The sequence below is a fragment of the Culex pipiens genome, chromosome 3, assembly GCF_016801865.2.
Source record: "Culex pipiens pallens isolate TS chromosome 3, TS_CPP_V2, whole genome shotgun sequence".
NCBI lineage: Eukaryota > Metazoa > Arthropoda > Insecta > Diptera > Culicidae > Culex > Culex pipiens.
The window spans coordinates 135,211,742-135,235,050 of NC_068939.1; the positions used below are offsets into that span (position 1 = coordinate 135,211,742).

The 23,309-nt window shown below is 36.6% G+C and overlaps 1 protein-coding gene across 2 annotated transcripts in view; it reads left to right on the forward strand.

Annotated features, from left to right (window-relative positions):
* The window catches only part of LOC120413780 (uncharacterized), a 176,856-nt gene extending 154,238 nt beyond the window's left edge, over window positions 1-22,618 (forward strand). Inside the window, exons 9-15 of one of the 2 annotated variants that reach the window (XM_039574724.2) lie at window positions 8,573-9,158; window positions 9,237-9,413; window positions 9,859-10,223; window positions 10,290-10,382; window positions 15,584-15,761; window positions 15,941-15,952; window positions 20,997-22,618. In XM_039574724.2, coding sequence (XP_039430658.1) covers window positions 8,573-9,158; window positions 9,237-9,413; window positions 9,859-10,223; window positions 10,290-10,382; window positions 15,584-15,761; window positions 15,941-15,952; window positions 20,997-21,993 — 2,408 coding nt within the window. In that variant the 3' untranslated portion in view covers window positions 21,994-22,618. The remainder of the gene's footprint in view (window positions 1-8,572; window positions 9,159-9,236; window positions 9,414-9,858; window positions 10,224-10,289; window positions 10,383-15,583; window positions 15,762-15,940; window positions 15,953-20,996) is intronic. The other variant, XM_039574725.2, reaches the window with a different exon arrangement.
* Window positions 22,619-23,309: the final 691 nt, after the last annotated feature.

Genomic DNA, 23,309 nt, shown 5'->3' on the forward strand with positions numbered 1-23,309 from the left:
AAAACTTGCAAAAATATTACAAGGATCCCTATCGCAGGAGCTACTTATGTGTGAAAGAACGCAAAAAGTCATTAATATATTCTAACCATCAAGAATAAATTGTTGTTAATAAATGGATAACCACACAACATATTTTAGAAAACCGACTATTTTTTATCTATTCTTGAAAGATTAGAAAAACTCACAAGAATATTGCAACAAGCGATTATTTTTCTTCTGATAATGGCCTGGGTTATAAATACCTTAAACCTTGCAGTTTCGTCAACGGATCCACAGGCGTGTATCGTTCTTTTTGCGACAAGACTCCGCCTCCCGGGTCTCCTAAGTGTGAAGGTATGGGCACGGGGAGAGGGCACCGAATACCTATATTAACACTTAGAATTTTTGCGTCTGCCTCGGGATTCGAACCGGCGACCTCTGGATTGTGAGTCCAGTGCGGGGTCCGATTGATCCACACAGGCCGACGGGTTATAAATACATATTTTGGTTAAACAGCTAAGTCGAAGACACTAAATCAATCAGAAATGGCTGTGGCTTCGATTTTCTAGGTTGAAAAACCACAAATTCAAGAAAATTCGCATAATAAAAAATTGCTTGGTCTTTTCATCAGTACAAAGTTTGCTGAAAAATTGTGAGTCATTCTTCAAACTTGGTTAAATCTGTAATAGTAAGCAGTATTTTCTGTTTATTCTGTTTCTTTATCATTTAAGTGAAAAGTTATAAACTTGGTAAACACTTGACTCAACGCAAAGCGTGTTTTGTTTTTTTTTACTTTAGTAGCGTCACCCATAATTTTGTACGAAATTCAAAGCCATACAATAGTTTAGTTGATTTTATCTAAAAACACAGCCTAAGTTGGCACAAACATACTATTTTTTTTTTCATTTTTCATTTTATTAGGTTGCTTTAACAATTACATTGGTGCAGTTGTTATCCTGAGCTGAGATATGGACTACCTTTCAACAGCTGATTTGTTCAAAATGGGGAGAGAGTTTACTGGTACTAAGGAGAACGAATTAGACAGAGAAGGAAAAAAAATTGCAAAAATAACCTTCGAAATAGCTAATAGATGTGGGATAGTTAGAGGAAAGGAAAACATACTATTTGAAATATTGGAATTTTTTTCTAGCTTATTTTTCATCTTAAAAGGATTCAAAGGCAAGGTTCATGCCAATCCATCGGCATAAAAATCATGATAAAAAATTAAACTTGCAAAATTGCTCTAAAGGTAATTTCCAGATTCTGCTGTAGCAGCCTAAACGAACTGTCAGCGAAACGTGGCCGGTTCATTGGCACAACGATGTTGTTTTCGAATTTATCTTCATGTTCTCACATGACAGGCCAGCCACTTCCAGTTTTCCCTTCAGTCAGCGCAAACTGTGCACGACTATGATATGTTTACCCTTGCTTTAGCTACTTTGAATACCTTCGGCATTTGGGGGTGATTTTCAAATTTTTGCTCGAGATTTAAAATGATTGTTATTATTTTGCTCTAAAAAAATAGTTAAAAGCCTACGACAACTGAAGTTTTCGAAAATCAAACCTAATTTTCTGACATTTTACCCAAAAAGCTACTCATAAGACAAAAGACGCTGATCGTTACATAAGGATAGTCTTGCAAACAACCACGTCCTCATGGCATTTATAATCTACTTGTTGTGAGGCGTAAATCTCATTAATTAGAAAACCCCGAGCAAACACAGCCTGTTGCAGCAGTAGTGGCTGGGGTTTCTGGTTGAGCCCCAACACCAGCATCAACACCCAAATGGGCTATTGTTTGCCTCCGTGCTCGCTCACTCACACTTCTAGAAAATGTTCCGCACAATAGCGATTGCTACCATTTCGATGGTGTTGATGGTGATGGTGATGACAACGACTCGGCAATTTGTATGGATTTGAGGGGGCGAGGGATTGATATGACGTCCAATTATGGATTTATTAGGGTAGGGTATTGTGGGTACACGTGTCGAGATTAATTATGCAGAATCGAGCGATGACAGCAAAGTGAAATCAATTGAATACTGTTTTTTGTCGTGGTTTTAAAGTGGTGGATAACAGATTTATTTGCTACACTTGGAAAATTATCGTGAATGCTGTGCTGTAATTAATAGCTAATGAATTATGAAATAATTGCAGTGGCAGTTGCCTCTAATTTCTGCGAATCGTTTTAGTTGACTGTCATTTGATATTTTTACAACTTCTGAATGTATCATCAGGATACTCAATGGTTTGATGTTTGCTGTGTTTAGAGAAAAACGCGTTTTAAAGTTTGACCTTGAATGAACAATAACAAACACGTTTTGTTTGGCTGACTATTCTGTGAATTGTCCCAAAATTTGCGAGATTTGTTGTACTTCCTCAAGTTCAGAATTAATAAATCATAATTATTTAACTACTTCCATGATGTTATTTCTATCGACCTCTCAACAAACCACAATAAGTCATCAGACTAATTTGTTGCAAATTACCGCTTGAGTAGCGATTTAGCCAAGGAAAGCGCAGTACACTCTCCAATTGAATCATAAAATTTGCTACTAAAGTAGTAAACACATAACCGCGCACGTTCGCATTCGCACGTTCCGAATTTAATTTCCAGTCGTCACGATTGGAAACCGTGCGCAAACACATCGTAATCAAACTGCAACAACTAATTTATTTCCTACCGCAATTACCACTTGACGGTGGTGCAATTAAACAACCCCAAAATTGAAGCAGTGTTTTGCTTGTTGAAAATTATGTTTTAAATTGAAATTATCACGCTTTTTTATAATGCAAACATACAAAATAATGTGTTTCAATAAAAAAATCAGTTTCACAAACTCGTCCCCAACGTAAACGCTACAGAAATGGGATGCAATTTGTCAACGTGATTCTCAAATTTATACCCGTTTGCCGACGGCCAGCAAATTCAATTAAAATAGGCAAACTGCATCCGCTTTTCCTGTTCCCCGTTGGAAAGTTCAAGTTGTTCGTAAAAGGTGACAACAATGCAACCCCAAAAATATACGTTTGCCATAAACTTCAACATCGCTGTGTTCCCACCTATCGTACATTGGCTTGGTGCAGCAAAGTTGAAAAAGTCAACAATTTATGTGCCCATATTGCCTCTTCTATCGGGACATCACAGAACGCAGGCCGTAAAGTGGTGTAACGAAATCAAATTGCTACTCTTGTTAACGTATCCAACGTGATGACCAGGAAAGAACTGATTTTTCGTATCTTTATATATTTTCTATTAAAGTGTCACATTGGTTAAAGTGGTTTGAGCAAACTTTATATTATATTATTATACTGTTATTATTATATTATATTACTGTCTGTCTCGCATTTGAATATCAACAACGAAATAATTTTTCAATTTTTGGGCAACATTTCTGAAATTGCACACCATTTGCCCAATATGTTGTTAGAAATTACCTATTTATTTCTTATGGGCATTTTTGTCCTTAAGACCTTCTACAAAATGCAAACGCGGACACACTTTTTTAATCCATCCTTGTGTTGAAAATGACCTATACCATATAACAAATTCAATACTTTTTCAAAATATTTAAGGTTAACTTTTTAATATTACGCCCTTTTAAAATGTTAGTCTTGGTTTAAAAATTTTGAAATTTTTTTTTTCAAAAAGATTGAAAAATTTCGCGAAGGTTTCATATTTTAACATTGTAAATAGGCCAATAGTTGCTGACAATGCTGTTAATCGTTGAATCAACGTCATCGATGTCGTTGATCGTTGATTTAAACGTAATCGTAATCGCAGCCATCGTTGATTTAATCGCTAAATCATAGAAAAACAAATTCTGCCAATTTTTAACCACGCGAGACTCTTACTGAACCCGCCGGAACAATAATTCCGGTGAATCCGTCCATATCTCGGTTCCCAATTGTCCGTCCTCGGTTTCATTTACATAAGAAAATTCTGGTTGGACTTGGGAACCAAAGTGGAGATGGAAGTGACCAGCAATTAGCTAGGGCTTAAATTAAGTTTGAAATCCGGTCACTCCAGTCCTCTTGGTACACGCGGATCCCCGAACAACCATGTCACATCTACTTGAGAATGTTTCCCAATCAATACATTTTTAGAAAAATCGTTCTTTCCTCATAAAACTATAGAAAACTATAAAAGAACGCCGTTGCTCGACGCCGTTTAAATCAACGACTCCGTTGACGTTGACGATTAAATCAACGATGGCTGCGATTACGATTACGTTTAAATCAACGATCAACGACATCGATTATATAAACGCCGTTGATTTCAACGATTAACAGCATTGGTTGCTGAGATATCGACATTAGAAAATGGTGGGTTTTTTGGGTGAGACTTAGAAAACATAAATTTTCCTGTTTTTAGTCACTTGCATGGCAACATCTCAGCAACTAATGGTCGTATCAACAATGTTCAAAAAAAGCAAAACATAGATAATTTTCTCAGCTTTTTTAAAAAAAAAATTCAAAAGTGGGCAAACATGTGCACTAATTTAAAAAAATAAAAACTGACTTTAACTTGAAAACGGTGCACTTTATCAAAATTTCACTTAAGTTCTTTTTGATTGCAAATTTGATTTTACATCGAAAAATTAGGTTGAAAATTTTTTGCGACCAAAATTTGTTTTTTTTAGATCAGTATTGATTAAAAAAATCATAACTCGGTCAAATATTTTTTGCCCAACCTGGAAATTTCTGAAAAGTTGGCATTTTATGTCCCCTAAAACATACAAAAAATAAAATAAAATAAAAATAGTGTTTTTTGCAAATCAAGTTTCAGTGACAAAAAGTTAAATAAAAAATCAGCAAAAAAAAATTCACCGTGTATCTTTTTTTTTTCAGTGTAGTCCGTATCCATACCTACAACTTTGCCCAAGACACCAAATCGATCAAAAAATTCCTTCAAAAGATAAATACAGATTTTTGAATTTTTATACATCATTTTTGTATGGACAGCAACCAATGGTAAATTATATGGACACACTAATGATGCAAAATGGCTTCTTTGGGCATACCGAAAGCAGCACAAAAGTTTCAGCCGGATTGAAAAATACAAAAATTAAAATTCTAAGAAAAAATCGATTTCGTAGAAAATTGCTCAATTTGCCATATGGGTAGCGAATTTTTGTATGCTTTTTTCACATTATTAGAATTTTTTGAAAATACAAAAAAAATTCCCAAAACACCGTGTTTTTTTAATATTTTTGATTTTTAATTTAAAATTTTGATTGACTACTCGAAAATACACAAATTTTTAAAATTTGCTATACATAAATACATACATTCAATATACATTCAAATTGTGTCTTCCCCTGGGCTTTGTCATAATGAGTGTCATAGGTTTGATGCTTGTTTGGCAAAGAGTATGATTTGATTCGATGTGGAATTAAAATCGAAGTGTTCAGTATATTGCTGAAGCTTCCATTTTTACACATGGACACCACTTCATGCTGCGAGAACCCACTTTGGCGCAGTCTCAGGGCTTAATCGATGGCCGGTAAGCTGTCATCGAGACAAGGAGGTTCTCCGATAGTGGAAATATCACATTTGTACAATGAACCGCTACATATGTGATTTTTCCCTATCTTAATGTGGGTGTCAGGTTAGGATTTGTAGAATTGTAGGTAGAATTTATGATTTTAACTATAAATATCTACTTTTCATACTTTGCATTTAGTTATTTAGGGACAAAATTAGTAACAGTGAATTTAGTAATTCTATCAGAATCGGTGATTTTCATTCAAGTAGCATAAAAACCATTCTGATTTGTCAAAATTTCCATAGAGTCTCGATCAATCGATAGTGAAATGATTTCGGACTAAATTCGTTGATCTGTTGAACTAACGGTTGTCAGATTATAATTGTATCGACCATTGTTGCGAATCGAGGATCTACTGGAATTTTGACGATCAAATGGTCGTCTCTATTTCAATTCACGACTTGTAAAATATGAACTGTTATTAATTTTTTTTTTTTTTTTTTTAAAGAAGCCAGACAGGTTTTACAAGAAACGTTTTTTTTGGCTCTTAATTAAAATGTCGGGGATTTGAGATAAGAGTAGCTTTCGGATAGCTTGCTTTAAATCTTGTATTCAATTCATGTTAGGTAGTTATCCGCAAATGAAAATTTGGACTTATATGAATAATTGAACATTTTGGACTTATGAGTAACACACAACTGTGCATTTATTCTAGAGTCAGATCCATACAGCGTCAGTGTTTATTTGGTCGAAGTGTACTAATTCATTGGCAGATCTGGTTCTAGTTGTAATGTACGACAAGACTACTGACGGACGTGACCGGACGAGGGCCCAGTTTAGAGGTTTCGACATCAACAATGTGCGGCTGGATCACCCCCGAAAAAAAAAAAAAAAAATTGTGTCTTCATGTAAAATTTTGCTTCGTTTGATACCCATATTGCAAATTTAGAAAATTTGAGTATTTTCGAAAAATACAGTATTTTGGAAATTTCTCTTCGTTTGATAACCCTAATGTAAATTTTAAAAATCTGAAAATTTTCAAAAACTACGATATTTTGTGAAAATTTTAGTTTTTTACCACAATAAAACTTAAATAAAGTGAAAAAAGCATACAAATTTTTGCTTCTTTTGATACCCATATTGCAATTTATGAAAATTTGAGTACTTTCAAAAAATACGGTATTTTGTGAAAATTTTAGTTTTTTTTTCCCAAAAAAAAACTTTACTGATGTGAAAAAGCATACAAACTTTTGATTCGTTTGGTACCCATATTGCAATTTTTACATATTTGAGAACTTTTGAAAAGATGGGTATTTTTACAATTTTAAGTACATACTTTGAAACTTACTACACATAAATAAAATATATAATCTTAGTGAAAATTATGAAATTTAACATGATATGGTTGAATTAAGCCGATTTTAGAAAGATTTCAAAAAATGAGTTATTGTCCATTAAGGTCCATAAGATTATCGCCGATAGAATTATCGAAAAAAACGATAGCGATAACGATAGATTATCGTTATCGTCCCGTTATTGATAATTTTGTCGTGTACAACCTTTTAAAGTACGTCACACTAAAATCAGACAACCATTGTCCTGAAATTTTGTTGAATTTGGTTGCCAGAGTGCCGAGTTATAATTTCAAACGTTCACGGTATTCGAGCTCGTGCTTGTGTCAAATGCGTTCTGACTTGAAATCCCTTGGTTTGTCAAGATATCACGACAAGAACGAATCGTCTTTTATATGGGAAGTGTAAACAGTGCACGGAGTTTTTCCGGTATTTATTGAATATCTCAGGATTGAAATCGATTTTTGGGGATCTGTGAAGGTCAAAAGTTGAGACATTGTGAGCTGCACAAAATGGCGTTCTTAAATCAATTTGGCCCAATATGCACGTGCGACAAGGTAGCACAACAGCGACGAAATAAAAAAAAATATCAAGGTCAAACAATAGAACGCGTTTATCTCGAAACATCAAGAATTGGGTCGGAGTACAATGACCCTTTATACGACCGCAGATGATTTAAAATGAATTTTAAAATCAATTTAAAAAAACTTCACAGCCATTCTTGACAGAAAAAATCCTACTTGACAGCTCGTTCCAACGGGAAATTGTTTTCAATCGTGTTTTTACAATTGTACATCCAAATTTACTTCGGACTTAGAACCCTATTGACATACACACATACAAATCCGATGGTAAAATCGCATGCAAAAGCATGCACATCACCTTTGTTAAAATAAACACTCAATATTACACACTGTATGTACAATTTTTGCAAACACAAAACAAAAGTTGCTACCGACGGGATTCAAACCCAGCACCATCAGTAAGGACTGGCGCCTTAGCCCACTCGGTCATCAGATCGATGTAAAGCAGTAAGTATAAACGCATTTTTGAGCTTGACATTTCGGTCAAGTAGGTTTCCCATACTGATGGGCTAAATATTTCAGAGTGTAAAATCACATAAAAATGCATAAAATAATGCAATATTTATTTTACACCCAGGCCTTTTACACGCAACTGGATTACTACTTTTTTAGCTGTGTACCTACGACTAGACAGCCATTATAAGATGAAATGGTGTTTCGTTTCCGATTAGTATAATTCAATGATTTGATATGGCTGAAAAAAAAACTCGATTATTCTGCAGCATAATATGACCTGCGTTTTTTTTAAATCATTAATAAATCATGAAATATAAAAAGGTCAAAGTTGATTTGTAAACAAACAGTTTATTCTGCTTATTCCGAATATAATCATTCACAGACGTGAGCAGCTTTTTGTACTCTAATGTTTCTTACTTCAATCGTGTAAAGCTTTTAAGTTTAACTTTAATTCAAAAAGGAAAGATAAATTTTTACTGCGGGTTATTTTTGATCGGTTGAATCAATGGAATTTTCACTGGAATGAAATTAATCCGCCGTTTCATTAATAGCGTAAAAATGTTTGCCAGAATATCGTAATTATAATTAACTGTTGTCCTGCAGGGTTCTCCCGAAAATCCATTCCTGGAAATAAATTAACACTTCTGTTCCGTTGAATCACGTTGCAAATTAATGACACTTGATTTATGCCCCCTCCCTCTGTCCACTTTCAGGTTGGCTCAACGAACCCACCCGGACGGCCCTGGTGTTCGAGCACTGTTCCCGCGGCTCGCTGCAGGACGTGCTCATTATGGACGAAATAAAACTGGACTGGACGTTTCGGCTGAGTCTACTGACCGACTTGGTTCGGGGGATGCGCTACTTGCACGGGTCCCCAATCCGGGTGCACGGGTCACTTTCGTCTCGGAACTGCGTGGTCGACGCCCGGTGGGTCCTCAAAATCACCGACTACGGCATTCCGGGCTTCTTCGAGGCCCAGGGTCTGGTTGCGCCGACGAAAAGTGCCAAGGACCTGCTCTGGACTGCGCCGGAAGCGTTGCGTGCCGCCAAGAGTTATCCCCGGTGTGGAACCCAGGCCGCGGACGTGTACTCGTTTGGGATCATCATGCAGGAGGTGGTCGTCCGCGGGGAACCGTTTTGCATGCTGTCCCTCGCGCCGGAGGAAATAATCACCAAAATCAAAAAGCCACCCCCGCTGATTCGACCGTCGGTGTCCAAGGGAGCGGCCCCGCCGGAAGCCATCAACATCATGCGCCAGTGCTGGGCCGAAAGTCCCGAGATGAGGCCGGATTTCGTAACGTAATTACGATAATTGAAAGCGCAATCGTTTTACCACTCGCAAAGCATGATTTTCAACTTTTTTTTTTCGTTCCCTAGAATTTGCGAGCGGTTCAAGCAGCTGAACCACGGCCGAAAGGTAAACTTTGTCGACACCATGTTCCAGATGCTGGAAAAGTACTCCAACAACCTGGAGGAGCTGATCCGCGAACGGACCGAGCAGCTCGACGTGGAGCGGAAAAAGACTGAACAGCTGCTGAACCGGATGCTGCCGAGGTGGGTGGAAACTTTATTTTCGGATGAAATTCACTTAAAGTGAGCGATTCGACAAGAAAGCGGCTGATTTTATTTTGTATTTCGATTTGGCCCCTTTCCATACTCACATAATTTTGCGGTCTGGTCCAGTACACTTGGTTTGACACCAACTGTTGTCAAACGAACGGGGTCACTTTTTAGTTTGACACCCCTTTTACACGGAGTTCACACACACTACCATACGTTTATTTTGATAGTGTGCGTGAGCGCCGTGTTAAAAGTGACAGTGCGTCACTTTTTAGTTTGACTTTGACGAACCAACGGGGTACAAACTTAAAAAAGTGTCAAACGAAAAAGTGACCAACCACCGGGGGTTGAGTGTATTCAATGTTTATTTTCTATTAAAATTGTAAGGAAACTTGTATGGTTGAAAACACATTTTTTCATTCTCCCCCATTACCCATAGTTCCGTAGCGGACCGGCTCAAGCTGGGCCTGGCCGTCGAGCCGGAGGAGTTTGCCGAGGTGACGATCTACTTCAGCGACATCGTGGGCTTCACGACGATCGCCGCCCACTGTACGCCCGTCCAGGTGGTGGACCTGCTGAACGATCTGTACACGTGCTTCGACGCCACGATCAACGCGTACAACGTGTACAAGGTAGAAACCATCGGCGACGCGTACATGGTCGTCGGTGGGCTGCCCGTCCGGACGCCCGATCACGCCGAACAGATTGCCACGATGGCGCTGGATCTGCTGCACCAGAGTGGGAACTTTAAGGTGCGCCACCTGCCGGGAGTTCCGCTGCAGCTGCGCATCGGACTGCACACAGGTAAGAAGGTTCTTTTGATTGAAGTGTACTTTTTTAACTCTCCTAACTCAATTCGGTATTCATCAGGTCCATGCTGTGCGGGGGTCGTCGGGCTGACAATGCCCCGGTACTGTTTGTTCGGTGACACCGTCAACACGGCGTCCCGCATGGAGTCAACAGGTATCCACGTTTAATATTTTATTTTGTGGAAATCATTTTCACTGCATGTCGTCACACCATCAATCATACGCGCACACCTTCACCGCAGTTCTTCATCATCATCATGTCCAGTGCCTCGGCAAGTCCATCGAACGTTCCATCATGTCAGCATGATAGAGTTTATCCCAAATCACGGTTACGGCTACGGGAACGGGGGCAATCAATCTCAAAGGCAAGCAATCTTCCGCACAGCTTTTACGAAATGTTACGAAACATAAACATCCCTTCGAGGAACCGTAACGGGCCGTAATAGGATAGTCGAAACATGGTTAATGAAACTGTTACTGCAGGGAAGGAGCTGTACGAGTGTACCGTAATCTGGGGTGAATCGGGACTACAGTCTGAATAGGGACAGCAGTGTTTAGAGCACTTAAAGCTTTTAAATTTGGAAATGGATGTACACATTTTGTTGGTCTGAGTCTGTTCTAACCGAAACCAACCAGAAAAATCAAAATATTGTGCTCCAACATGGTTAAAACTGCTGTCCCAATGCGCCCCATGTGTCCCGATTGACCCCAGTTTACGGTATGAGTTTTTCCAAACAACAAATCTGGGAAAATTGATCGATGTTTGGCCTTTCCGAATACTAGCTAGGATATCAGCCATCCAATTTGTCCCTATTTTGGGCCTACTAAGCAGAGCGCACTTTTAATTTGATGTATTCTCAAAGACTGCTATTGGCAGCCTAGTTTGTTATACATGAATAAGTTGGATTTTTAATGCTTAAGCTCGTACATTATCAACATTTTGATAAAAATACCTTATATCGCTGTAAAAGCACGAAAAACTAAAACACTTTTTGCCCCTATTTTGGGGATATTGCTCCTAGCATACGACCTTCTTTGTGCATATTTTCGGCCTACCTTCTGATTGGTTGAAATCTCGAAGCACGTGGCGAACTTTTTTGGCGTACGGCTCTGCCCCAGCTCGTACAGTACAGCCGCACAAATTTGGTCGACAAATATGCTAAATCATTGTGATGTTTTAAGCCACAAATAAACATTAGAATGATTGATTTCACTTGCATTACGTGCATAATTAGCTTGGACATGATTTATATCATTCTTTACGAGTTTTAAACATAATTAAACATTTTTGCGTAGCCAAACAACAAGCTCGTAATATGCAAGAAAGACTGTAAAATTCGAGAAGCGCACACACACTGGCACAGTTTGTAGAATTGTCAAATGTACCGAAAATATATCCATTTCTCTCCGATATGGACGAAGCAACTTTAATCAGTTATTTTATTGATTTGGTGACAGTTTAGTGATTGTTTTTGCAATGGGATTGTGCAACCCACCAATAAAAACACATTGTCGGTGGTTGGAGATTCGGGGGACGGCTCTCATTCATGTGTTGAGCGATGAAAACCGTGACGCTGAGTGCCAACAAGCGGTAAGCAAAAGTGGTGAAAATTTTGGACCTAATGGGCACCTAGCGTTTGGCCAAGAAAAATGTGAAGAGTGATATATTTTTTGCTTTATTTCTAATTTAGGAGGAAAAAGTGAATGATCCTTGCCCACCAAAATGAAAATAATGACTGCATGTATCATTCTCAAGTGGCAGATCCCTGCCAGATTTGGTGAAATGCTCAATTTCGTTGAATTAAGTTTGGTAGACCCAAAATACGTACTAGGCCCAAAATAGGGACAAATACCCTATATAGTTTCAAATATTTGAAGTTCAGTCATTTAAGAATGACAGGGATTGCTAATAGTAGTTTATGCAACAAGTTGCAAAAAGAGGATTTTTTCAGCACGAGTCGTACATTTATCCAACGAGGTTCACCGAGTTGGATAAATACGAAGAGTGCTGAAAAAATCAAGTTTTGCAACGAGTTCCATACAACATTTTTTGCAATTCCGAAAAACACCCATTGAGTGCAATTTTAAGTCAAATTTTCACGTATTTTGTCAATAAATCGATTAAATCAAAAAAATGTTGAAAAGTGTTACTTTTCGAAACAAGTGCTGAAAAGTTCAACTTTTCAGCACCCATTTCAGTGCTGAAAAGTAGAACTTTTCAGCATTTATTTTGAAAAGTGTTGCTATTCGATTCTGTTATTTTTGGTACAGAAAAGTAGGCTATTTCGTAGTTCAAGAATGACAGGAAAAGTAAGTAGTTTCACGACGGAATTGCAAAAATGTTATTTTTTGCAATTCCGTTGTGAAACTAATTACTTTTCCAGTCTCGCATGACGAAAAGGCCTACTTTTCTCTACTAAAAATAAAAGTATCGAAAAGTAATACTTTTCGATACAAGTGCTGAAATGGGTGCTGAAAAGTTGAACTTTTCAGCACTCGTATCGAAAAGTTATACTTTTCAAAGTTGTTTTGATTTTATCGAAAAATTTACTAAACAAATAGACAATTGACTAAAAATGCCATTCAAATGGTGTTTTCGAAATTGCAAAAGATGTTGTATGGAACTCGTTGCAAAACTTGAATTTTTCAGCACTCGTCTTATTTATCCAACTCGGTAAACCTCGTTGGATAACTGTTCGACTCGTGCTGAAAAAATCTTCTTTTTGCAACTTGTTGCATAAACTACTATTTCATTTTCAAAGAGATTAACATAAGGTTGTTGTTGTTGATTTTATTATGGGAACATTAACCCTATGGGTCATTTGCTCCCGTATTTACATAAAGAGTTTTATGGTTTCAAGTAGATTGTTCCTTATTTTTTCTATAACTTTTTTTTTCATGCATTTTTTAACAATGATGAGATAAAAGTTAATCTTTCTCTGATTGCAGTTCCATTGCACTTTTTGAGATCAAATCATACTTTTAAGAATAAATAATTACACCCTTTTTGAAGATTCGCTCATAATTTCAAACAGCATTAAGAAACAAAAATGTTCATAATTTTTTTTAAGGTTAAAATGAAGCCAGTCAGTGTAAAATTTTAGATAAGCTTATAATTTCATTTTTTATACATAGCATGTTTTACAAATTATCTTTGAGTCACTATCGCCATCTGCGAAAGCCGGGACTACAGTGTGAATAGGTACAGTAGATTTTAGAACAATAAATTTGAAAATCGGAAAACCATTTTTTTGTTCTGTTCTTGTTTTAACCAAAATTGATTAAAAAAAAAAACAATTATTATGGAACAAAATTGGCTTGCACAGCTGTTTTAATTGATTACATTTGTCCTGAATTTCCCAAGATGTGCCCGGTGCTTGATGAAAAATAATTGAATATGATATCTTTTCAAATTTGAGAACATTATCCCAGTCTTTTTTTTTATATTTAATAGAAAATATTTAAAGTGTTAGGCATTTTGGGGTTCTGTAAACTAAAATTTAAACAATTTTCCATAATAAGCTAAATAAATGCCGATATATGTTGAATACAAAATCTAAGTAATCTTATCGATTACTTTGAATTCAACTGTTCATTTATTTCCCCAACCTTATCTGAATTTCCAGACTAACATTAGATTTTTTTTTTCAATTTCGGGAATTCCATGGACAAAATATTCCCGGTTTTGGAAAAATCCCGGGAATTCCCGGGATGGACGCACTATGCATTAAGCTTAACAAACTAAAAACACAATTATTCTTACCTCAACCATTTTGTGATAACTTGGTGGTTCCCACCATTTTTTTTTAATGGTTTGAATGATTCTAACGAACTTCACTTGGATGTTCATAGCATTCATTAAAAAGTTAATGTTGTAACAATTTATTTTAACGATTTTTTTTTCTTGCTTCTTATGAATATCTTCAAGTGTTCAAAAAGTCCTTTTCAATTAAAAACTAATTCTATTTACTAAAAAAGGCTTTGTGGATGATTTTTTTTTATGTTATTCGTATGCATTTATTTGAGAAAATTCGGGATTTCTCAGAAATTCGCAATTTTATGATTTTTATACTGTCCGCGAAATTGTGAAAATCCTTTAGGGACCTTCCATAAATCATGTGGACACTTTTGTGGAAATCTTGTTTTGAACATACCTTTGTATTTGACCATCATTTAGTTTCATTTGACCCAATGTCACCCATAAGTAAATTTTCAAACAATTTTCATTAAAGGTAGAGTTCATCAAATTCCACCATATTTTGGGAAAATGTTGGTAAACTATCTAAGAATCATCTTACGCCAACGGTTTTTCGATGTCATTTAAGTTGTTATAAAGAAATTAGACCCCCATTATCGGAACCACAAGTCTCTGATTTGACAGAAACCTAGGGAAACGGCATGTATTTCCATCGAACACCTAATGTTGGCATATAACCACTTTAATTTTCGATAACAGCTCAGTAGCAAGCAAGTTGCTATCGAAAGTTTTCCAATATAACATTTGCAAAATAAGTGAAAATCAGTTAACTCAAATGAAACAACGAATCATGTTATCTCTACATAATATTGATCAACCACTTCTCTCAAACATAGATTGTGAACTGCATAATCAATGCTTGCACGCCACTTCAATTTGTTCCTTCCGCTCGCCGACCTTTAGTAATAGTAAAAACGCGCGCTCGCTAATTACTCCTTCTCGCTGGTTCACTCGTATGAATCAGCGTTTGCGTTTATCTTATCACGGGGCAGTTGTTTGCATCGCACGCTCGACATAAATCACACGGCAGGACCAGCAATTAACAAGATAAAATTAATTATCGATCTGCTCTGGTGGGGGAGGGGGGGAGTACACGCTTAACTGAAGATGAGTGAGTTTTTTTTAACCGTATTCTTTTTTGTTTGTAATTTTATGCCAGAATTTGCAATAATAAAAAAAATAAGATTGAGTTGTTTTTTGCTGTAAATCGACTATTTCAGCGTGTAACCATCATTTCCGCTCGGTGGAATTATTCATGCTAATAAGAATCAATCGTGTACTCCTCAGCAGGGCGGCACGTGCAGGGAATGTTGGCTCGTTTTCCACAGAAGCCACCGTAAACGATTAATTATGATAATGTTGTCAGGCGTTAAGATGAGCAGAACACTTTTGTGGAAGTTGTGCGAGCATTCCATTGAGCCACTTGGAAAGGAATTTGGTGTTTTTGCAAAGGAAAAAATAAGTGATAACTATTAAAATTTATTTTTAATTTTTAATAAAATATTTCATTATTTACTTCCATCACACTCACGCATCATTATTGTTTGCATATCGATGAATAATTGTTTGTTTGTTTTTTCTCGATGCTGAACAAAAAGGTTCCTCGTGGCGCATCCACATGTCCCCGCAGACCTGCAATCTGCTGGAGCAGGCCGGCGGCTACGTCATCGAGCCACGTGGCCCCATCGAGATCAAGGGCAAGGGCAAAATGCACACCTACTGGCTGCTCGGCAAGAAGGGCTTCGACAAGGTGCTGCCGACGCCCCCGCCAATCGGGTGAGTTTCAGTTCAGTCCGGAAGTGTGTGGGCAGTACAACGTTGGTTTTCCCGCTGCAGAAAAAAAAATCTGCTTTTTATGTTTACGAACCGGGAAACCTACTCGCTTTGTCTGCACAAAAGTATTGTTCTAGTATTAAATTTATGTTTGTATCGTTAAAATGCATTCCAATCTGAAGGGAATCACATGGGTAAGTATTTTAATCATAACATTTTATTAGATGTATATTCCTAAAATTTTTGGGTTTGATAAAAATTAAATCGTAACCATAAATACTAAGGAGTATTTAAATGACAATTTCCACTAATTTATTTTCTTTTTTTATGAATAATCTATCTTCTGTGCCAAACAAGCAAAAATATCTTAAGCGAAACGTTCTTTATTCATCCAAACCATTGATTTCCTATAAGTTACAGCAATTTCACATAAAACCTTTTGGAGACCAAAATTGAGCATGTTTACAAAAGCAGGCAATTCAAACATTTCATGTATAAACAATATTTTTTTGAATAAATTTTGTGTTTTCCACACATATCAAAATAAAGATAAAAGATCTCTTGTAGGTTTTTTGAAGCACCTTTTAAAAAAAGATTTGAAACTCAATCCGATTTTTGCCTTCCTCACTTAACTGAGGAAAGGCTATAAAATCACTCGAAAAACGAACTTTTTAGTTAGACTTCCTAGACCTACCTTCATTTGTACATAACGACTCAGAATCACCAGCTGAGCAAATGTCTGTGTGTTTGGCTGTATGTAGACATGTGTACCAAATCAATGTCACTGGAACATCTTGTCACAGGCTCAACCGATTTTGGCCGGAATGGTTTTAATCGATCCGTCTTAACGTCCCCTAAGTTGCTATTTAAATTCATGCAGTTTTATCATGTATTTAAAAAGTTATGTAAAAAAAACTATTTCATATTAAATTAAAATTATGGTAAAAAGGGTGGTTTTTTCATGAAACCCTCATATTATGTTGTATATTTTTAGAAAGCATATAAGAAGACCTTTCTTGTGGATTAAGAATTTTCAAGATCTGACTTACCTATCTAAAATTACAAGCAGTTTAAAAAATGGTCTGAATTTACATAACCTCAAATGGTCCCGTCTGGTCGCCACGAAAAAAGCCTTGTAGAGGGATGCTATTTTCCTGAAAGGCGGTGTCTGTATAATCTTGACAAAAAGTCTGTAGGAAGTCTGTTTTTTTTACTCGTCACTTATTTGTATTAGGACCTCTTAGGTGCTGCGATCACGTTAGGGGAGATCCATAAACCATGTGGACACTTTAGGAGATTGTAATCACTCTATAAATGAGAGGAAGGCACCAACCACCTAAAGGTGGATTAAGTTACGTTTTTTATTTAATTCTTTGTTTTCTACAATGAGTTTGAGTTATTTTCGCACAACTTTCTAGAACAAAGCTTTATTTCTTACACACATGCTGACAAGATACAGGCTAGGGATCAATTGATCCCTGTTTCCCCGGGGATCAAATCTCCCCACTCTTCCCTAGTCTTTTTTTTTTAATTTCGTTTCAGAAAAGATAAACTTTTCAGCACTTGTATCGAAAAGTAATACTTTTCGGCCAGGACGTCAAACTAAATCAGAGAAACAATAGTTTCACTGAAAAATCCTTTTGAAAAGTTTTTGTCGGAATTACACGTTAAAAAACTCGTTTTTTCAGCACTCGTCGAATTTATGGAACTCGACAGAGCCTCTAACAGTTTGATCGAAAATGTAATGGAAATGAAATAAAAACTTTCAAACATTTTGATTATTTGCTCACTTGGATATTTTGCCAGCGTTCTATTAATTTTTTTTTTTCAAATGTTGAATAACATTTGTAAGCTAAAAATATGCAATATTTAATAGGAACCAAGCAATACTATTAAAAAAATTTAATTAGCAAATAATAAGAAATCAATATCAAAATCAATTATTTACTAGCGCAAAAACCATATCTCACCAATACCAATTTGAGTTATCGGGAACATTTTTGTCTTTGTTCCCGGGCAGACGGTAATAACAAAATTCATGCCATTACAATAACAAATATTGTTATAATAACAGAAAGTGTTATGGAATCTTCTTGAAAAATCCATGTTTGCATAAGAGTTTAATAACAATTTATGTTATCATTACAAAATTTGTTATTGGTCTGATATTGGTTGAAAGCCAACACAACTGGGGTATAACATTTTTTGTTATGGAAGAATACCGCCAATTGTTATTGGGATGATCGGATTAGTTGTTAAAATAACAAAAAATAATAACAAGGATTTGTTCGAAGACTTACTTAAAATGTAATTTGTCTGTTATTACAAAAACAATCCAATAACAAAAAAATCATAACTACGAATAACAAATCTTGTTATACATAACATAAAATGTTATTGGCCTAGTATTTTCAAATATCCAAAAATGTTATTCCTACGTTATTTCCGTCTGCTCGGGTTATCGAATTTTGTTGTAATAATTCCAGCTACGGGTGTTTAAATACCAAATTCTGACCTCCTGAAAAAAGCAGAACTTTAACTTTTCCGGTTATTTCCACCTACTTGGGAGGAAATGCACCGCGTATGCCTTTCCAAAGATTCAGTCTAAATTTGTTAAAAAATAGTCCAACCAATCTTTTAACTGGATTCAATGAACTCATTAATCAATCCGAAAGTTTGAAGCCATTCATTTTCAACCAAATAGCAATATAATTGATAGCCTGACAGTACATTGATATATGTGGGCCAACCCGGTACTGTTTAAGGCTAGTACGGAGTTCGGAAGGAAAGGGGTCAAGAAACAGCTTTACGAACAGCAGAACAAAGGAGAGGGAGCGATTTCTTGGGGCATTTCTTCACCCTCTCTGGCTTGCTCTCACCGCCGCTGTTGCCCATTTGACTTTTTTCTTGACCGGTTCCTTCCGAAGTGCATATACAGCTTTATGTGGTAAAACTGTCCAAAAAATTATATACACACACACATTTTTTGATTTGTTTACCGCCGGCGCTCAAAAGTTCGCGTGGCAGAGTTATGTGGAGCAGCATTTCACACACTCTTTTAGTAAGATATGTAAACAAACTTTGTGCGGATCGCAGCAGATGTTTTTCTTGTTTACGCCGTTTACTTTGGGAGATTCGAGCATTGAAGATTTGTAGACAAGGAGTACTGAACTTAGAACAAAGATACGCAAGCATATTTTAAATAATTTCTTTATATTTGATTCATTCTTGCTTATAAAGTTTGCCAAAATTTCTCTTTTCAATATTTAATTTGAAATTTTATCGTCCATAAGTTTTTTTTAGAATATTGCAAATATTATTTAAAAAAAAACAAAACAACTTATTGTGATGGTTAATAATTTTTAAGTCATTTTTTAAGTCAAAAAATTTAACTTTTGTAAAATTTGTTCTACGTATAGCAATATTCCAACATCAAATTCTCGCATGCAATTTCAAAAGGTTCTATGTACATAGGAAACCCATTTCACATTGGTTGTTTTGAAAATGTAATCAATAATTAATTGAACCATCATAAAAAAGTTTTGGTACAACCCGAGCAGACGGAAATAACTTGGGAATAAAATTTTTGGATATTTGAAATAAAAAAGCCAATAACATTTTATGTTATTTATAACAAGATTTGTTATTCGTCGTTATGTTTTTTTTTATTGGATTGTTATTGTAGACTAGTCACACTTTTAGTTATTCAAATCTTTTTTATTGTTTTATGTTATTTTAACAACTAATCCGATCATCCCAAAAACAGTTGGAGGTATTCTTCCATAACAAAAAATGTTATTCCAAAGTTGTTTTGGATTTCAACCAATATCAGACCAATAACAAATTTTGTTATGATAACATAAACTGTTATTAAACTCTTATGCAAAAATAGATTTTGCAAGAATATTCCATAACACTTTTTGTTATTTTAACAGTATTTGTTATTGAAATGGCATAAATTTTGTTATTACCGTCTGCCCGGGTACCGTTGATCGTGACTTTCTAATAACAACATTAGATATTTTAACTTGTTATTGAAATGACCTATGTTTGGTTGTCCCCTCCCCGGGTAGACGGTAATAACAAAATTTATGCCATTTCAATAACTAATATTGTTAAAATAACAGAAATTGTTATGGAATTTTCTTGAAAAATCCTTTTTTGCATAAGATTTTAATAACAGTTTATTTTATCATAACAAAATTTGTTATTGGTCTGATATTGGTTGAAAGCCAACACAACTTTGGAATAACATTTTTCGTTATGGAAGAATACCCCCAACTGTTATTGGGATGATCGGATTAGTTGTTAAAATAACAAATAATAATAACAAAGATTTGTTCGAAGAATAACTTAAAATGTTATAAGTCTGTTATTGCAATAACAATCTAATAACAAAAAAATCATAACGACGCATAACAAATCTTGTTATAAATAACATAAAATGTTATTGGCCTAGTATTTTCAAATATCAAAAAATGTTATTCCCAAGTTATTTCCGTCTGCTTGGGACCTGTCCGGGCTTGAACAAACAATACAAAAAGTTACTTTTTTCCAAAATTTCTGAATTTAATTCCCTTTCACATGTTGAACACCTACTGCGTTTTGCATGATTCTAATACAGTGGACTCTCTCGTTGTCGATATTTAAGAGACCGTCGAGAGCGGGAGGTATCAAATTATAGAATGAAGAATCAAAGCATGCTTCTTGAAAAAGACTGAACAATTTATTGACAGCTGGAGCAATTTTGGTATCGAGAAGACCGACAGCCAGAGAGTCGACTGTAAAATAATTTCCTTAAATTTCATCAAAATTTGATACAGTTTCAACATAATTTTACCATCATTAAAAATATTTGAGTAGGCAGTGTTAATCATGTGAAAGTGAATTAGATCCAAATTTTTGAGGAAGTCCCTTTTTATTTTACGAAATTGGACATATCTCTGCTTATGTTGAACAAAAATTGATACTTAACAAAAACTAAATAAAATTTGATGGATATGTCCATAAATCCATCGATTTTCCCAACTGCTATAAATGCAAAAAAATTGAAAAAAAAATACTTCAAAAAAAGTTGTGTCCATCAATCGATGATTATCCCCAGTTGGGTGTTGAGATGCGGCATGTTCTCAAAAGTTTTAATTGTTTTTGCCATGCCAAACATTATTTCAATTATTCATTCCTGTTTTATTATTATCACCTCTAATCAGATTTTTAAAATTTATTTCGTCCCCCCAGCCTGGACATTGCCATCCTCCGCAAGTCACTGTTCCAGTCGGAGCAGAACAACCAGCAGCAGCAGCAGCAGTACCAACACCCGATCGTCTCCGTCGACAGCCACAACGGCGGTTCCACAACTGCCAACCACTCGTCCAGCCACTCACCGTCGGTCGCGGGCGAGTCGATAGACGTGAAGGTCGAAATCACCCCACCGATGGCCAGCGACAATCCCCCGTTGATGGCTTCGATATCGATCGACTCGGGCTCGTCCAACGCCAACTACACGCTCAACATGGGAGACTTTGGGGCGAAGACTCCGCTGCCAAGTCCGCAGGCCCGCAAGTTGTCGGAGATTGTGTCGGACACGACGTTCCTCAGCGCCAACTCCAGCTTCAACCGACTGAATCCGTCCCCACCGGGAAGTTCCTCGACGCGGCTGTTCAAGAGGATTGAGGAAATGATCGACTTGAGCTCGCCGTACAACTACTACAAGTGTCTGAGTCCAAGCGAGAGCAATCTTTCGCAGTGTCACATCGACGGGCGGTTCCACGGCTATCAGGTCAACCGGATGGACTGTTCGAGCAAACCCGGCTCGACCCGTTTCCTGCGGCGCCAGTTCAGTCTGGACAAGGACGACGTTGGACCGTCGATGAGCAACAGCCAAAAGGCTACGCTGGACACGATCTCGTCGATCTCGATCGATCGCGACCAGCTGGCCCGCATGGGAACACTGTCGTCGATCCCGTCCATAAGCTCCGCCAACTCGGTGTCGATGTCGGCGTCCAAGCAGCAACGCACCATCGGCATCCACAAACAGCAATCGGCCAGCGTGGCCCAAGATCTGGAAAAGATTGAGGAGATCCCGCTGTCGCCGCAGTCCCAGTTCCTGGTGAACCACAACACCACCAACAGCAACAGCACCTCCAGCCTGCAGTCGGATGTCAACGAGAAGGCACGGTCCGCCCAAAACGGCAAGGAACTGTGCCTCAGCATCGAAGCACTCGGGCTGAGGTGAGCTCAGCTGGACGACGACGGTCACCTGCGGCGACGGACCATGGCCACCAGCAGGTTCTGCTTCAGCCTCGAGCGATGATCCTCTAAACCGCGTCTAACAAACCTAACACACACTGTACACGCACTTCAGGGTAATCACAAATCAAAATGATCAAAAAACATGAAAAAAACTCAAGTCTGATTGTTATTATGAGTATTCTCGCGCCGCATCTTTAGGGCCAGTCGTAGACTCTATCCGGATGTTATATCAACTCGAAAAGGGGACATTTATAGCAATGTACTTGCGGTACTGTTACTGTCGTTTCAAGGGTCTCGTGTCGCATGGCGACTGACTGTTTAAAATCTATTAACCTGTACACGAAGCACTTGACCGGATCACACACACGGCTGTAAAAGAGTAGTAAGTATTGTTAAAAGTAAAGACTAGACTAAGAAGACGTTTTAGAATACCACCAATAATTAAGCATTTGTTATAAATGGACTGTAGAGATAATCAATGTTAACGTGTAGAGAAAGAGATGGGTTTCGTTGCATTTTTTTTAATTGATGTGAAATGTATTCATTTTAAACCGTTTGTAAAAAAAAACAGGTTTAATGTTGCCTTTAATTAAAAAAAAACAATTATTTGCGATCGCATAAGATTTGGAACAAAACATTAAGAAACTCAAAAACTATCACAAAATAATGTTTTAAAAATAAATTCAATTGTTCATTATTTGCAATATCGATATCAAACGAAGCAAAATTGTAAACAGAATTTCATTTGAAATACGCAATTTTTACAAACTACTGTATTTGTTATAAAAATACTCATATTTAATTTGCAATATGGGTATCAAAGGACGCATTTTTTTAGATTTTCACTGACCTGAAATATTTAATGTAAAATTCGCAAATTTTCAGAAATAACAGTATTTTTTAAAAATACTCAATTTTTTGGCCCTTTTGAAACGTTAGCCTTAATTCAAAAAAAATCGAAAAGATCAGAAGAATTTACAAAAATAATATTTTTGTTTTAGCATTTAAAACTTGACTATTAGTTGCTGAGATACTGGAATTATACAATGGTGGGCTGTTTGGGTGAGAATTTCAAAACTCAATTTACCTGTTTATGTTTTATTTTATCCGCTGTATCTCATCAATCAGAGGTCCAATCTTCAAATTAAAAAAATACGAACTTTGAAAATATATTTTTCGCGAAAATAAAGTCAATTGAAATAAAGTCCTCATCAATACCTACAACAAAGGGTCCTGATTGCTCCAAAAAGACTCAGTCACTCGCGAGCACATATCTAGCACGATGAAAAAAAACTGCTC